The sequence below is a fragment of the Notechis scutatus genome, chromosome 2, assembly GCF_049901735.1.
Source record: "Notechis scutatus isolate UNSWTSFEM ecotype Mainland chromosome 2, rNotScu1.2, whole genome shotgun sequence".
Taxonomy (NCBI): domain Eukaryota; kingdom Metazoa; phylum Chordata; class Lepidosauria; order Squamata; family Elapidae; genus Notechis; species Notechis scutatus.
The window spans coordinates 80,754,716-80,773,138 of NC_142010.1; the positions used below are offsets into that span (position 1 = coordinate 80,754,716).

Genomic DNA, 18,423 nt, shown 5'->3' on the forward strand with positions numbered 1-18,423 from the left:
ATGTAGTCTTACAATAAAATAAAGTTAACTTAACTGATCATGTTTCCTTTCTGGTTTACTTTGGAGGGTTGACACCTGCTTTCTTTCTCAGTTTGTTACTAAGCAATTATCTTCTGAATTATGATTCTCCTGGTTTCCAATGTCCTGTATGCCTTAGTAGTATAACTCAGATTTAAGCGTTGTCTTTGATTGTCCTTATTAATACTTTACTTATTGACCAGCCCTCCCTTACCAAATGCAAACTGGAGAAATGTATGAAATTAGATGAATGGAATATTGTGTCCAACAATTGTTTTAGACTTCAAGTCCATAATCTCTTTGCTAATGGGCATGCTGGCTGAAGCTGATGCAAGTTGACATTCAAAACCTCTAAAAGTTTCTTAATTGCTTACCTGGTACTTTACTCCCCTAAATCATTACTTTGGAATTATGTCATTCCTGGTAAACTAAATCATTCTGTTTACATCCATGAGTAAAAACTAAAAGAATGTAAGGATGCTATCAGAGAAAATAATTCCTTCTTTGCTCCTTCAACATCTAGCTTTGAAAACTTACCTAATTAACTAAACAGAGTTCTTCTTTCACTGTACAGTTAATAAAATATTGTTGTATCACTTTAGTTGCCATTACTTTTAAACCAACATCTTATCCAAACATATACTGACAGTTATGCAAACCTGCTTCTCCACGCAGTCTAATTCCAAGTAAAACATACATTCTAAAACTGGGAATGTCCCAGGAATCCCCCTGTTCTTTATGAAAGTAACAGGGCTACGCTAATCCTCACTTTTTATGTATATTTTCACATCAGATTCTGATGCTCCACCCCCCCCCCTTAGGCCTTGGAAGCTGGTTTTAAAAAAACAAACAACTCTCCCCAGCCTCTAAGTAAAAAAAAAGTTGCTATGTCCCCCGCCCCCCATCTCAGAATAGTCCATCAAATTCATAAAATTCAAAGATTCCTTTTCAAACTGATTTAGCATAACTCCTCAGGCATAATAACAACCAGTGCAAGGAAAGGGTTGTTCAGGCAAGAAAGAAAGAATGTGGAACAAAGGAAAACTCAATTATTTTCGATTACTGATGGCATTTATATGAGCACAAGAGTACAGTGACTAGTAAACCTTTATCAAAGAAAGACAAATGATGATTGAACATCAAAGAACTCTGAGAAAACTTTCGAATAGCAAAGTGATTGCTCACCTTACAAAATCAAAACACACCAGAGATAACTCTGAATTGTCAGGTGAACTAGAGGACACATACATTTGTGGGAAATTTTATAATCAGACAGTATCATGACATTTCTCCCTCAGGTTTCCTCAGGTCTATGGGCTAAAGAGAGAGCACAACATCTGGTGATAGAAGGGTGAAATGCAATGACATTATCCTCCAGCAAATCAGAAGTTTGGAAGAAGAACAAAATCAGCTCATTTTCCTTTGATGTTATGAACGAACATTATAGTTCTACTTTGTCTTGGAAACACAACATTTTGGGAAATGGCCTAAAGGCATTCAGTATTCAAGAACTGTACATTTCGCTTACTTTACTACCATAGTCCAAGAACATCTTGTAAATAATAATGTCCCTTGTTTTATTATGATAGCAGTTCTTCAAGATAGTTTAACTAATGGCAGTTTAAGTGCTTTGTGGCAGAAGAGATTTGAACCCACAGTCCCTATATGTAACTTATTTTATGGCCTATGCTTTAATCATCACCATAAATATAAATTCTCCTTTGCAGATGTTTAAATCTGCTTCGATGTTAACATTTTATAATCAGATTTGGTTTTCTCATATGCAAAACTGGGAAGGTAGCCTCATGGTGGCAAACATTTCTAATTATATCACTTGTATTTGTGCCAATGGACCAGCACTTGACTCAATGGGGACTTAAACAGAAGACCACATATATTGATCTCTGATTATTATTAAGTCAGCTTTATGTATTAGACCAAAAGGAAGTTAGTGAAGGACTATATTTCAGAAACAAATTTTAGGTAAAAATAAATACATTGCTTACCAAATAATTAATTACATTCTAATATTTAGGATAAGGTTTCTTCCTTTGTGTTTTGAAGAATTACTTAGCTAAAAACAAAGCAGTCAAGCAGCACAACGTGCTCTAATTTTTTTTTCAAAGAGTGACCTTGGATTTTCAATACTTCCTGAGGGATCCATTCCATAGATAGAGCCAAGGCAAAATCATATATGATTTATGCCTTTTCAAGAACCAAATGAGTTAAATTCTATTTGAATCGAGCTAAGAGAATTCAGTCACTGCAAATAGAGCAAGGAAGTGGAATTCAGTGGGGATTTAGATATCAGTAAATCAAATGTCATAAGCTTTGAAATTTCTAGAAACCTGACTCCAGAAGCTTGATAGGGCAGATTAGGATTAAAAATATCCCTCCATCTGACGCTCTAAAAACACTAAGAAGAAAATCAGAACAATTCCAGCAGCGTAATATTCACATCCTCTCCCATTGAGTCCCTGGATAGGAGAGGAGGGCCTCCCAATGCTATCGGCAATTCATATTAATAATTATTAATGTAATATTTTACAGGTATAACATTATGTTCCATTGCAGCAGAAAAAGTCATAGAGATGGAACAAATTACCTCTATAAAATTCAAGAAGAGAGGAATCAACCTAATATTTTGAGACTGGAAATCCACAATCAGAATTTTTTTTTCAATCAGGAAAGAATCTTTTATGGGCAATAGTAAGTAAGAAATAATTAGCATACTTAAAGGGATCATGAGGTGAGTCAGTTTGTTGCAGTGGTTAAGGAATCAGATTACAAATCTCAGAAGACAATGAGTTCTAGCCTTAGGCCAGGGCTGTGATTCTACCGGTTCGGACTGGTTCAGTAGAACCGATTGTTACGATTCTGTGCAGTTTGGAGAACTGGCAAATCATGCCCCTGGCTGGCCCCACCCCTCTCTGCCCACCCCTCCCTTCCCTCCCTGCCCAGTCAGTCCTTATCACTCATGCACGACATCATGCACATGCGCATCATTGCTGACTGCATTCTCCCCCACCAGCCCCGCTCAGTTACTCCTTACAGTATTTCTTTTTTTTTCCTCCCACAACCAGCTGTTCCAATGATCAGCTGTGCCGGGATCCCCCTCACTGTCTTACTGCTTCACCCAGGAGGCTTCACTGAGGCCCAGGAGGCAAAAAAATGGCGTGTTGGGGGGTGCTGCAAAAAAAAAGGAAGACAAAGAAGCCACGTCCATCCAGTCACATGGCCACGCCCACCTAGCCATGCCCACCTAGCCATGCCCACAGAACCAGTGGTAAAAATATTTGCATCCCACCCCTGCCTTAGGCATAAAGCCAGCTTGTGGCCAGTCATTCTTCCTCAGCCCCAGGAAAGAGGCAATGGCAAATCATTTCCAAATGATATTCATAAATTTGGGACCAATTTAAAAAAGGAATTATAGTTGTCACAGTAGTGTGAAAAATGGTTCATCACATAATATAGGAATGAGTTAGACAAATTTCCTTTGCTTTTTCTCTTGACTTTATTTCTACCTGTTCCTTCCAGATGGTGAGTTATATCCCCTTTTTGGGAGATATCAAGGACCTTCAGAGACTTTTAAACAATTTCTTTTTGATGTTCAAATCAGAGAGTGGTTTGTGCTCCTCAGACAAATGTGGTTTTCTAGTAAAGATGAGCACAAAGAAGTAAGAAAAACCTACATCCATGTTTAAAACAGAACAATGATCCAATCCCTCCTATACACTATTTACATATCTTATCATGTATGTGTTCTTTTCAACACACATTTTAATTATAGATATCATGAATGTAGAGTATGAAAAGCTGTTTTCAACACACATTTTAATTATAGATATCATGAATGTAGAGTATGAAAAGCTGTCTTGAAAAACTTGCTTTAATTTGAATCTGCTAGCCTGTTACAAGTGTCATAAGCTATTCATGTTTGGACTTGCTTTGGATAGGATTGAAAGGTGTGGATCTTACAAATATTTTGTCTTTTGATAACTTGGCATGAGTATTTTTACCAGTTTCTCAGGACTTTATTATCTTTATTGTACATTATCCATGAATGTTGCAAGATTTACTTGATCTTGATGCATAGGACAGAAAAATCTCAGGATCAGCGCAATTACACAAAGAATCATAGCTTCTCTGGAAGACTACAAAAATAAAGCCTCCCTAATAAATAGTAGTCCATGTCCATTTTAAAAGAAAAGATGAACCTATCATTCTTCTGAATAATTGCTTTTATTTAAGTATCTCCCATTTCAGTGCCCAAAGCTTTTAGCTGTCTATGGTCTCTGTCTATAGGTCTAAACTTAGTATATTGCTACCACTGATGTCTTCTAATGGTTCACAGCAGTGTTTCTCAACCTTCACAGTTTGAAGATGGGTAGATTTCAGTTCCCAGGATTCTTCAACCAGCGTGCTGGCTGGGGAATTCTGAGAGTTGAAGTCCACACATCTTCAGGCTGCCAAGTTTGAAAAACACTGGTTTACAGTCACCTTCATCTTTCGTTAAAAAGTTTTTATCCATTCATGAACCATATATAATCAGCCGTGGTGGCAAAATGGTTAGAATGCAGTGTTGCAGGCTAATTCTGCTCACTTTGTCAGGAGTTTAATCCTGACCAGCTCCAGGTTGACTCAGCCTTCCATCCTTCTGAGGCTGATAAAATGAGGGCCCAGATTGTTGGAACAATATGCCGACTCTGTAAACTGCTTAGAGAGGCTAAAAAGCACTGTAAAAAGCAGTATATGCAAAGTCTAAATGCTATTGCTATATATCACTTGTATACCAATTCTTAATACTTAATAAAACTTAAAACTACAGTTATTTTTTTTTAAAAAAAAAAACTCACATTTTTGTTCTGTAAATAAATATTTCTTGTCTAGGGGATCAGTATATATAATTGGAAACTAAAATTCTGTTAGAGGGTAGAAATTTTGATTAACAACTGCTTAAAATTGGTGGTGGAAAAGATAAGTGGTCCAGAAATGTTTTTAATATAGTGGTGATTGTGCTTTAACAAATATACTGTTATTATTAACTGTTATGGCCCAAGTAAGGATTTTCCGGATATGTTACATAGATTTTTGAATATCTCTTTACATTGGCTGTGGATCAAGTTGAATTGGTTAATAATTGGAAAAGAGCTGCTGCTGCTGAATTTGATCATGTTCCAATAATGTTATCAATTACCATCTCTATTTTTTCAAGATGGTATTTCAATACAACATTCCTGAAAAATCTACTTTTTATAAAACAGATGTAACAAAAAAGGTTTTTTTTCTTAGAATGAAACGTTCTGTGAATGTCTCAGTTGTTTGGGAAATCTTTTAAGACACACACACACACACACACATACACATGCACACATGCACAGACAGACAGTCATGTCATTGCTGGTGTTTCCTAGGGGAAAAAAACTTGAAGCAAGAAAATGGGAGGGAAAGAATAGGGAATGAATGCAAAGAGATTAACCCTAGAATTATCTAAATCTCTGCCATCCAGAGCAACGAGGTCTGTATTTTGCATAAAATATGCAAGCCACCCCTTATTAATCTTTTCTTCAGGCTAAAGATACCCAGATTCCTTCAGTCACTCCTTTCAGCAATTTCCTTGGACATTTACCAGATTTTCATTGTACTTTTTCAAATGTGACATCTATGATCAGTCAAGTACTCAAGGTAAAGTTTGACAAATGTAACATAAAAGCTGAGAATCTACTTCTCATGATCTCACCTGTTCCTATAGTCTATGATTGCATTTGCTTTTTTTTTTCAATCATGCTGGCTCTTGTTCAAACTATAACAAGACACTCAAAATCCTTTTCACGTATACTTTTGCCAAGTTTGCTCTCACCCATCCCACCTGCTTTTTATTCTTTTGTCGCTGATTGTTGGACTTAAAATGTATTTCTGTTGAATTTCATCTTGTTCATTTAGACCTGTCAAGACCATTTGAATTTTGATTACGTATTCCCTAGTACAGATAACCCTTGCCAAATTTCTGCCAGCTACCAATTTGATAAGCCAATCACCTCTCTTGCTTTAAAATTCTGTGCTCAAACAATGGAAAGGCAGGACCAAACTTAAGTCCGTGGGATATCTTTTCAAAATCTCCTTGCAGGTTGGCACAAAGCCATAAACAAGCACTTCATTGTTTAATCAATTATGAACCATCCAACAACAGTCTTTTCCAAGATATATCTGGACATTTTGTCAATCCTCATTTTACATTTTTTGGCAAACCATTTCTGAGTGGCAGCCTCGCCATGAAGACCAGACCATGGCTAGGAAGGCTAAGACTACTTTTATTGAGAGTAGCTATAATAGAATATGGCAAATCTGGCTGTGCTTCTACCTCCTCCTCATCTAATACCCATGTGAATTAGGGCAGGGGTCGCCAACCTTTTGGACTTCAGGGACCACCAAACTCATAAGTTTAAATCCCGTGGACCAGAGATCCTGGGAAAATCCCCCCCAAAAAAGTCTGCAGGAAAATTCCCCACCTTGTTTTCCTACTGATCGATCATTCTTTATTTGGGATCGCAGGATACCATCTCCAGCTCTGTTCTCAGGGCCAGAGAGAGAGACTTTTGGCTTCATGCAAGGAAAGCAGCAGAAGCAGCAGAAGTCTTTCTTTCTCTCCCCCAAATTCCGCCAGAAATGAGTCTTTGTGAGACTTGTCATGCCAGCACAGCCTCTTGGAGCAGGATGCCTTGCAGTGTCCCAAAGATTTGTTTCTGGCAGAGTTTGGGGGAGAGAAAGAAAGACTTTTGCTGCTTTCCTTGCATGCAGCCAAAAGCAGAAGAAGAAAGAAGCAGAAAGAAGCAGCCCAGTGGCAGGCCAGGTGCATGGGGTGAGTGGGGCAAGTTCCCTGTACCCTTTCCCCCCTCCCCTCACTACCTTGTGTTGTTCGCAATGCAAGGCACACAAGCCTTGTGTTCCCACAGGCCATGTGGGTGTTGCAACCTTATGTTTCCACATAGCCTGGATTAATTGCTTTGGATGGTGCTTTGGGGGTGATATTTCTCTGTGGACCACCAAAATTTCCTTGTGGACCACCAGTGGTCCCCGACCCATTGGTTGGCGACCACTGAATTAGGAAGATGTCCATCTGAGATATTTCTGTGTACTTTCTGCTTGTTTTGAATCCAAGATTCCCCCCCCCCTCCTTGTTGCTTTGGTAATGGATCTCATCTATCCATTGTACATTAAGATTATGTCCCTTACTCTCTACACTGAACATTGGAAATCATAAGACTGTCAATTTTTTATAACATTCTTTGATACTGTATGTTCCCAATCAACCTCTTTTTACAGCTCTTCTGATCTAGGGGGAAAAAAAGGAATAAGGTCGCTATTTCTTTCCAGAGAAAAGTGCTATATTTGGGGATTCAAAACTCCCATAATACCCTGGTGTGAGACTTCATTATAAAAGTGCATCTCCTGTGGTCAACAGCAGAAGCGCAAATGCAGAAGGGCATAATCGAAAGCTTCAAACCTTCCAGAGTTGTAAATATAGTCTATACCAGGGGTCTCTAACCTTGGCAACTTTAAGCCTGGAGGACTTCAATTCCCAGAAGTCCCCAGCCAACTTGGGGACTTCTGGGAATTGAAGTCCTCCAGGCTTAAAGTTGCCAAGGTTGGAGACCCCTGGTCTATACAACTCTCCAAACTCTGCTAGCAAACTGTAAATGTTAATGTGATTAATAGAGATGATTAAATCAGTGCAGAATTGGTATCACTAAACTGACTTTATGGAACTGTAATTAATTTTCCATACGTATATTTTCATGTAAATTAAATTAAGAAAAATTTTATCTTGGACCCTTTGCTTCGCCAGCCCTACTTACTTGCAACCATTGATGTGAAAACACTTACATGCTTTTGCTCTAAGACACTGGTTCCCTTAAGACATATTTTCCCTTTTCTAACTTCTGTTGATTTCATCTTACATAGAAACATATTTATCATCACAGATGATCAACCTATAAATTACTCTGGCCAAGTTGGCTCTCTGGATCTTTCATGATCCTTATATTTATCTCATCCCTCAAATTTCAAATTTATCTGACCTTGGGGAGGATACACCTTTCTCAGAAGACTAGAAGACTTTAGCAGAAGACTGGCAGGCAGCCAGCCTGTATAAATTCCTAACTGAGTGCAGATTGCTTCTTCCTTCCAAGAGTATGCATCAAGGCCATTTTTTTTTCCAGGAAGCTTTAGGCTATGCTTGTTGGATTTGCCAGGTCAGACATCAGATTGATTTGCAGATATCCCTCATGGGGCTGAAGAAGTCAGGAAGAAAACCTTACTTCGTTATTCATTTGCATGCCTGTTGAGCACAAAAAGAAAAACTTTCTCCTTTTCTTAAACTTTACTTACGTTGATTTTCCACATATTTTCTTCTGGTACCACAGTTTGCAACTTGGCAAGTATTTCTTGTTGGTTCCAATGAGTTTCAGCACAGCACATACATTGGGGCTACAAATAGAAGGAGAAATATTATTTTGCATTTCTCCATTCACAGCTTGGCATTCAAACAGGTCTTGAAATAAAGAAATAAACACTGCAAGGATTAAGAAATGTATTATTATTGTTGTCATTATTGAACTTCCAGGAGATAGAATATATTGTAAACTCAACTGGGATTTGACATTAAAGCAAGATCGGGGCTTGTCTTCCTCTGAATTAATAATAAAAAGATACCTTTTCTCCTCTGACAATAATAACAATAATTTTAAATGCTTAAGTAAGAACAGTATATTTTCTATCAAGGCAGCTAGTTAGTGTACCACCAAATATCATTGGGTATACTGCCTTAAAACTCTTACAACCATGATTCAAGATGTCTCATGTGTGCATGGTTGAGAAAACTATTTCAAGTCATGTCTTGATGGTAAGGTTTCAAGGTTTGATGATAAGGCTGATTATTTGATTTATGGTATATAGCCTCTTATCTCATATTCATGACTCTGGACAAGTTACAGCAATTAAAAGCAATAAAAATATATAAAACCATGTAACAAATTGTATAAGATAATTTGTACCCGAGGTATTCAAAACTATCAATACACAACACAACTATACAGACTTTATTGCACATGTGGTCCTGAATTCTGGATGGCAATGTCAGGTCTCTAAAGCCTTGCAAAAGGCTTTAGGTTTGGATCCAATCTGATCTTTAAGAAAATGGTATCGCAAAGGGCGGATGTTACAATAGAAAATGCTTTCTTCTTTGACCCTACCAGACAGACAGGATTCTCCTGGCCAACCCAATACACTATCAAAGTCTTCATCCATACTTTTGCACACATATAATCATGCTGTAACAGCACAATGCATACTGATGTGCTACTCTGCCAATCTTCCTTGAAATGTTTTGTGTAAAAGTATATAAAGCTGAATTCATATCTGATTTCTATATGGTGTTATAAACTTCATATAGCTAGCTCCCATTGTGGTAGCACCAAGAGAAAACAATATATTAAGTAGTATAGAAGAATAAATAAAGGAAATGTTGAGATGGTAATGAGTTGTGGTCAACAACCTCTACTTTTCAAAGAAAAGCAATAATATATTTCTCATAGTCTGTTTCAGCTTACACATAATAATAGGACAGGTAGACATGGAGAAAACTATAGAAAAGAATAGAACAGGAATAGGAACCCTATCAATTTTCTTCCAGCTCTAACATTACCTTTTTGTCTAGTTCTACCATTAAACAGTGAAAATGAACTCATGAGAAATTCAACTAACTCAATATTTAATAATAAGAATAAGGAAATCACAAAATATAAAGATTTGCAAATAGAAGTAGAATGTTCCTGGCAAAAGAAAGCAAAAATATTATCAATATTAATAGGTGCGTTGAGTGTCATTCCATCTGAACACTATCAGCATTGACAAAATCAGCATCAGTCAATTGCAAAAGGCAGCTTACATCCTGAAATGGTTAAACAACAATATCTGCCTATCCTAGGTCCTTGATAGTGGGACAAAAATGTCAATTCCAATCTAAAAATCTAGTTGACTGTGAAATGGGAATGTAAATCAAATGCTGCTGGAAGTATACAGTATTTTGTGTGATCTCCCAGTGAAGATCAAACGATGGTATGAATACTCCTTAGAGTTGGATTTGGATGTGGGAATCCCCAATTAAATAATAAGCAGCCAAACTCATTAGCCTTGGATAATCATTTTTCCCAAGATGCCTTCCATCAAAACATAAGGTAACAGGCTGCTCTCAATTTCTTTAAAAAAAATCAAGAAATTAACAATACCCAGGACAAACCCATGAACTAGTTTGTGGAAGTGATGTTCTAGTTATTAATACCAGGCCTATTGTCATTCTACTAATGTTGATTTTTAAAAAATACTAGTGGACAACCCATATCTTGTAGCAGTCAATCTAAGTTAGCTAAATAGCATAGGAATTGGCATATTCATTTCTTATGATTCTGGTCACATATTTAACTGGAAATGCTACTGAGACTGAAACTAAGGAACTTAGTTTCTATTTGCAAGGAGATAATATCACAACAATAGACCAATAAAATTGTCAGGCAGCCTTCCACAATCTAATATATTCTGGGAAGTTGGAGTATAACTCATATCATCTCAACACTTCCATTGTTTGGAAGAGTGGGTATTATGATCCAGCAATTCTGTCTATAGTTCACTAGATAAAACTCTCGATCCAATTCTTAGATAAACAGGCCATTGAAAGGATTAACATAATTTTCTTGAATTACATTCAAAGCCTTCTAACAACCTTTTACTTTAATCCATGGCAATAAAAAAGGCAAAAAATTTTTTAACTTCTTTCTTATTGTTTCAGCAGTTTGTGCCTAATTGCTATGTTTAGGGTGTTTAACTTCCCATTAAGGAAGTACCAGCATCAAAAGCTCTGCCTGAGTGCTTGATCAGGGAGTTTCACGTATTTTTGGTAAAATGAGGGGGTCCAAGTTTCAGGAGAGGTGAAGAGTTCAAAGTCCTTTGAATGCCCACCCCCCCAGTGGAAATCATATTATTATCTCAATTTAACTACCTTCTAAAAGTAGATTAAAATGGAGCTCTTCTGGAAGAAATTTGGGTTGTAATTTCATCTTGGTTGAGGTTTATAGGTTGCTGCTTGTTGAAATATTCATGTTTTACATGTGCACACATTGTGCTTTAAAATTTAATCTGACCGTCCCTAGTTTAATTATATTGTATATCTGTGAATCATGAAGTGTTCTTCGGCATTGTGGCAGGATATACATACATACATACATGTTGTGCATGCCTGTTGGGCAGGAATATTATTGGGTAAAGGAAAGAGTCTGCCTTTCCTTTACCCAATAGCAAGGTGAAATCACTGTCACCTTATCTCCAATATTTTTCCCATTGCTCAAAGAAAAATAAGGGAGGCAATCAAGCACATTTGAACCACAAAAATGTTTGGTTTTTGATGTAAGGATTCCTGTGTCCTCTCCAAAAGGCCAAGGCCAAGACTTGGTTCTTCTGAGACTACTACTTCTTGTTTCTGCCTTTCAGAACAGACGTGGTAGTTTAAAAAAGAAGACGGGAAGAAAACCTGATTTCTTTTTCTTATGGGGCAAAAGACACTTTCTATTGAATAAGGACCTCACTCAGCAACACAGATTCTCTTAAAGCAGGGGTGTCCAACCTTGGCAACTTTAAGACTTGTGGACTTCAACTCCCAGAATTCCTCAGCCAGCAAAGCTGGCTGAGGAATTCTGGGAGTTGAAGTCCACAAGTCTTAAAGTTGCCAAGGTTGGACACCCCTGTCTTAAAGCTTTCTCAAGGCTTTGTTTTAAACATTGACCCATAGAGTCTACAGGATTTGTGGAATTAAAAAAAGAGTCAGTTACTGCAGGAGGAATTAATATACCCTGTGGATAATGGAAAAACATTGAGCCAACTCACCTTTGAAATTGGCATTAAATTCGGTAATCCATCAGGGAAAATATAAACAAAGACTTTCCATCCTATACTGTTGGAAGATGAGCTCCAACCACAGGATGCTTCAATCCAGCCATGAGTCACCTTCAGGAAATCCTTTCACACCTTTGTGCAGATGTCCTAACACTTTGTGCCACTATCCATCTAATCTCCTATTCATTGCGCAAGTGCTTCCTATGGCAAGTCAATGGGAGGGCACAAACATTGGTAGCCTGTTAGAAAATTGCACCTTTATCCATTTTTTTTCCAGTGTGTAATTTTTGCAATGATAAATAAAATAGGAAGGAATCCCAATTGGGGAGCGGGGAGAAGAGGAGGACAGAGATATTGCCAAAGCACAGCAAAGCAAAGTACACCATTAGTCTGACTGGGGAGGAAGGAACAATGGGGGTAGAATATTAGAAGATGGGGAAAAAAGAAACTGTAGCTTTTGGGAAGAAATGGCAAATATGCTAATGTAACACCAATAGGAAATACCCATCTCTCAGTTCCAGATGCTACACTACAAATATTGGCAGCCTTGTCTCTGGAGCAGAAGCCAAGATAGTAGTTATCTGGCTCCATTTCCCAAGATCTGTCCATATCCCATGGCATCATTGAACACGGAAGGGACATAATTCTCCCTCTTCCAGATAGGAGCTTCACAAGCATGATAGGTTTACAGTTACCAGCATCTGCAATCAATACATCCAGGTTATATGAATTGCAATCAAATAGTTCTCAAGGAGATCAGGAGGTTCTCTATTTATGGTAGAGAGATGAGAATTCCTAACTTGCTTCCAAAAGCAAGTTAGGAATTGAGGGGAAAAAAGACTGCAAATGCACACATGTTACCCACACACCATCACTGTTCTTAGCGGGATCGATTTGTAGAGGGCTGCATGAAGTTATAGCAGAAAGACTTAAATAAAATAGAAGTGCTTTCCATCATTGCAAATGAATAATCAGGATGTTGCCATCCTGCTACCATTTTTTTTTCTGGCAGGACCAACTGGTGAATCTTTTCTCATCCCTACACCTATTATTGAACCATGAAACAAAAACATTTTGCCTTGGGCAAAATGTTGAAATTCAAGCCAGTTTTGACACTAGATCATAACCCTGGGGGATCCCATGTTAGGGATCTGGCAATGATTCCTCTTACTAATTATTTTGAATGTTTGCATTGGGAAAGAAAGAAAAAGGAGTGTAGAAAACAGCATCTTTATTCTTACTTAGCCCTGTGCACGCATTAGGAGATGAGTGAAGAGATCCTGTCTTCAGGACCAAACCATTTGACATATTTTACACTAAGAACTGTGTTTTCATATATATCAAAGATAGACAACCTGCTACCCTTTTTCGAAATTACAAGTTTCACCAGCCTTTGCTGCTAACCCACAATCTTCAAAAAAAAATCTTCTGAAGGACTTCAAGTTGACTAGGATGCCTGACCCCAACACAGGCATTTGTGATATCACAGAGCATAGATCTGAACAAAGATCCATTCATCACATCTAGGGAGAACAAAACCAGTGCTGTATGCTGAGAAAAGTTTTAAAAAGTGACAGGAATAGGAAAAAGCCCTGGAATCACTGTGCTAAGCAACCTTTGGTGCAAGACAAATCTTATTTACACGCCTGACTGGTTGTGTTACTTAGAACACAAAAATACCTTTAAAAAAAATAAAAAACGATCAGAGGCTCATACAGAGAGACATGTGTCCATGGGACAGCATTTACTTTCTTACTGTTAAGCACTAAGTCTTAAAAATCAGCAAACTTTCAAGCCACGCTGGACTTTCATCTGGGCGGGATTCAGCTCTTTGACTCGAAATTTGCTCGTTCTTATGCATCTTACCCGATTGGTTCAATAATAAAGGATATCATTTGAGTTGATTTTGGGGCATGTCTGTTGGGGAGGGACAGTCTTTGGCAAAGAAAAAGTCTTTGTTTCCCCAGTGACCTTTGACTTCTCTGTACCAGGATCCAAACAATCAGCCCTATCGACCATTTGCTAGCTTTTCCCTCGTTGACAAAAAAGAAAAAGAAAGAAAGAAAGTCTGCGGGGAGCATTTTTGAACTGCTGAAGGATTTGGCTACTTGAAGTGGAATAAGGCGATCGGGGCAGCCCGGTTCCCAAGAAAGTTTCCTCTTTCCTCTAGGAAATTAATGGCAACTAAACCCAGAAAAACACCCCACACACACACACCCCACCCACGCCGCATTCGGGCTTGTGACCGCCCCGTCTGTGCCACCCATTCCAAGAGAGCTGTATCAAGCCTCTTTCCAAGCCCCCAACCCACCCAGCCCCCAAAGAAAGTAAGAGGCATGAGGTGGGCTGAATGGCTCCCCCCACGTCCAGAGCACTCCCGGTCCCTTCGCTGCCTTCCCTCCTCGGTCGCCTTACCCTTGATGCCTGCCCCGGATTCGGCTGTGCTGCAAGATCTGTTGGTAAGGGGCTCGGCTGGCCGACCAGGCATTGGTGAACCACAGAGACAGCGCCAAGGAGAAAAGCAGCCCGGTGCGCATCGCGAAGGAGTCCCCGAAGCTGAGAGATCGGCGACTGACTCGACAGTCCCAGGCGAGCAAACGGGGCAGAGCCGGACGGGGAAACGGCAGGCTCGAAGAAAGGAAAGAGCCGCCGTTAAATAAGAGCGTGAGCGAGGAGGCTGGACGGGGCGAGGTGGGGGTGGGGTGGGGAGCAGAGACAGGCCCTATTTGGGCGGCACGGGGCTGGACGGGGCGCGGCTGACTTCCCGACCCAACTGAGCAACCTTGCCCGCAAGGCAAAGCAAGGAATGAAGAGGGAGACGGTGAAAGCAGGACTTGCAGTCACCTGAAGCTCTCAGAGGGGCTGAAGCTGAACTGGGACTTGGGAAACTAGGACGGGAAGACTGGAGGGAGGCGAGTCGGAGGAAATCCATACTTGGATACCGTCCGCTCTCTACCACTTATCTGGCAAGAGAGTTGATCTGTCCGGGAAGTTCAGCTGGTAGCTCTTGCCCCCTCCCTACATCAGGCATTAAAAGTACATGAGTCTGCAACCCAAATGAGATGATGACTGCAAAGGGGGGGGGAGTATATTGTTAATCCATAAGGAAGTCACTATTCCCATTTTAGGGAAGGGGAACTGAAGACACAATAGTGACTCATTCCATACGTCCATGAGATCATAATTCAGTCTGGGTCTTCCAAATACTGCTGATTTTACACCCTCGTCATTGCCTTTGTTTATGTCTCTACAGTTCCATGGGACTGTAAATGAGGTGTGAAAAACAGAAGGCAGTGGCTACAACAAAATGAAATGGATTCCTAAACTCAATATGCATTAAACTGCAACTCAAACAATAACCAGCCGGGCAAAGTTGGGACATTAGATGATATGAGAACGAAAAGCCATATTAAAGGACTATAAGGAGAAAGCAGAAGGCAATGAATTAAAACACTGCAGGCATCTTCAAAGTAGACAAAGATTCCACTTGTGTGAATTGAGTTTAGCTCCTCGTGACTTCACTGATATGCCCATGTTGTCTTGTTGACAACAGTATGGTAGCAGTTTACCATGATCTTCTTCTGGCCGATGTCTGTTACATATTATATTATCAAGTGCATAAAAGAACAAGTCTTTGCTGTAAAAGTTTATGTATTCCATCTCAATAGGCCTGAATGGATAGTGACTGCAATATGTGTGAACTAGTCAAAATGTGGCAAAGAGCAACCTGTTGAGGAACATCTGGAAGAAAGATTAAATTCATATTATCCAATGTTAGGAAAGGAACTGGAAATAAAGCCCTCGGGAGCAACTTTTCAAAAAGGTTCTGAATGAAAAAAAAAAGGGAGAGGGGGTGACCATTTGCCTTCCTCTCCTCCAACAGGAGAAACCCATGAATGGAATTCAATTCAGAAACTCCAGGGCAAGGCCATGAATATTATCCCATAGTCCTGTATCTAAATGACTTTAGCACGAAGTTAAAAAGAAAAATAGCTGCAATTCGGATAAAGATAGACTTGGGTTAAAGTACAGTTTGGTCGTTATGCTGGATGATGACACAAAGCCACAACAAGGACTGAGATTCACAGACTGCAAATGTCAAACCCCATAAATTGGCCAGCTGCTCAGTGAGTTGGGTTTGTTTGTTTGATTGCTTAAAAAAACAATTAAAACCACAAAGGCATTTAAAGACTGACATACATTATTTCATGGGTATATGAGGTAAAGTGTTATTAGTCTTTAAGGTACAAGAAGACTCTTGTTTTTGCTACAAAAGACTTTAAACATTCTTTTTGTTCTGTTAAATAATAATTGTTAAAATGATTTGCAGAAATATACCTTGATCAATGTTTTGTGTCTACAAAACTAACACATCAACTGTAACACATCAACACAAAAATGTTTTTATACTTATTTTCAAATTAAGCAGCCAAGAAATGACAGCTGCTGAACTATAAATCAGGAAATGAATTTCTCCCAAAGGTATCGCAGAACCTAACAGAAGAAGCTTTTAGCTTGATGGAGATGTGAGTTTGTAAAATGTAACCACAGGCTTCTCATGCATAACCCATATTTCCTGAGAAACAATTATGGTTCACAGTATTATTGCAAACTTTATCTACTTTATCTACTGAGAACTCACTGCAACTATACTATACTATAAATACCATAGCAGAGGGCTTGTAAGCAGACAAATGTCCTTCTTGTGAAAAGTGAAGTTTTCATTTGCAATTTGAGGAGACCCAAGTTCTTCGGTAGATTTTTGTGAAATAAGAACCATTACATCGACCTATGTCTGGTTACAATATAAAATAACTTACAGACTGGCTGAGTTGTTTGCTTATTTTAAAAGATAATATTTCCCCAGGTTTTGAAATGGGGATTTATCATTATTCTATGGCAATCCCACCCTATTTGGCTTAATAAATGTCCATGCTAGTCAATGGTATGATAAACTAGATTACCTAATGGTTAATTTCATCTCAAAATAATCACTTTTTTAGGTATATTCTCAAAAATGAAAAAAATACATGCAAATTCCTTGTCACACCTGGTCAATAAAAAATAAAGAATTCAACTTACAATCACAATTGAACAACCTCAACTTACAACCACAATTGAACCCAAACTTTGTAAAGTGAGTTTTGCTCCATTTTATGACCTTTCTGGCCACATTTGTTAAACGAATGACTGCAGTTGTTAAATTAGTGACAGGGCTGCTAAGTGAATCTGGGTTTCTCATTGACTTTGCTTGTCAGAAAGGTGGTCAGATGACCCCAGGACACTGGAATACGCACCAGTTGCCAAGCACCTAAATTTTGATCACACGACCATGGGGAGGCTACAACGGTCCTATGTAGGAAAAAACAGTTCTGAGTCACTTTTTTCACTGCTGTTGTAACTTTGAACGGTCACTAAATGAATTGTTGTAAGTCGAGGACTACTTATATTCAGATTCTTTTAAATAGCTCTGTCCTGTTAACCTCATTAAACCATAGAAATCACATTGTAACTGACCCATTTCACTAAAAGTGGGACTCGCTGTGCAAGGGGGAGCAAGATTAGCTTCATGCAGTCTCCTGTTACTTGAAGGACTTTCCAGAGTCTCCTCATTGTCCATCCTCCAAGACCATGGAAACCAGGATGCCCAGCAGCTGTTTACGAAGAGTGGCAATATTACTTTGATAGGCTTCTGTGAGAAGCTGATTAAAATCAGACCATATAGAAACTTTTAATATGCTTACATTAGTATTCTTTGTGATGTTACTAAGGAACATGTAGGTCAAATAAATTGTATGACACTGAGGTGGTATTCAGCAGGTTCTGACCAGTTCTGGAGAACTGGTAGCGGGAATTTTGAGTAGTTCGGAGTACCGGCGGTAACCTTCCCCCAAGAGGGGGGAGGGAATGGAGATTTTGCAGTAACCTTCCCCTGGAGTGGGGAGGGAATGGAGATTTAACAGTATCCTTCCCTTGCCATGACCACCAAGCCACACCCACCAAGCCCTGCCATGCCCACCAAGCCACACCCACAGAACCGGTAGTAAAAGTTTTTGAATACCACCACTGGTACGACATTATTAAAAACTGATCAGAGCAGGTAATGGGTAGGAAATTTGTTCAGATCTTTGATTCAGAATTCTTTTGTCAGCATTTTAAAAAGTTGATTAACAAAAAGTCTGTAACAAGGCAATTAGACAACAGAGTGAGGATTATGCTACCATCATTTTAGGGGGCACATGGACAGGAGGTATTGCCATGAATTCTGTCCCAGTTATGGGGAAAGAGTCCATTTCAACCTTCAGCCTCCACGTTTAATATCTCAGCTAGGGAAGAATTTGCTGAGTTCCGAATAACTTTCATTCCTGATTAGTCGATGATGTAAGTCTTTTCAACCTCACTGTTTGAGTTTGGGGAGCCAAATGGCTCTTTTATTTAATTTACATTTGGGAAGCTGAGACT

At 39.0% G+C, this 18,423-nt stretch overlaps 1 protein-coding gene across 1 annotated transcript in view; it reads right to left on the bottom strand.

The window, feature by feature from the left end:
- Window positions 1-15,045, bottom strand: part of TGFBI (transforming growth factor beta induced) — a 45,433-nt gene extending 30,388 nt beyond the window's left edge. Inside the window, exons 1-2 of the mRNA XM_026686970.2 lie at window positions 14,377-15,045; window positions 8,407-8,505 (exon numbers count right to left, since the gene is read on the bottom strand). Of these exons, the coding sequence (XP_026542755.1) occupies window positions 8,407-8,505; window positions 14,377-14,498 (221 nt within the window). The 5' untranslated portion in view covers window positions 14,499-15,045. The remainder of the gene's footprint in view (window positions 1-8,406; window positions 8,506-14,376) is intronic.
- Window positions 15,046-18,423: the final 3,378 nt, after the last annotated feature.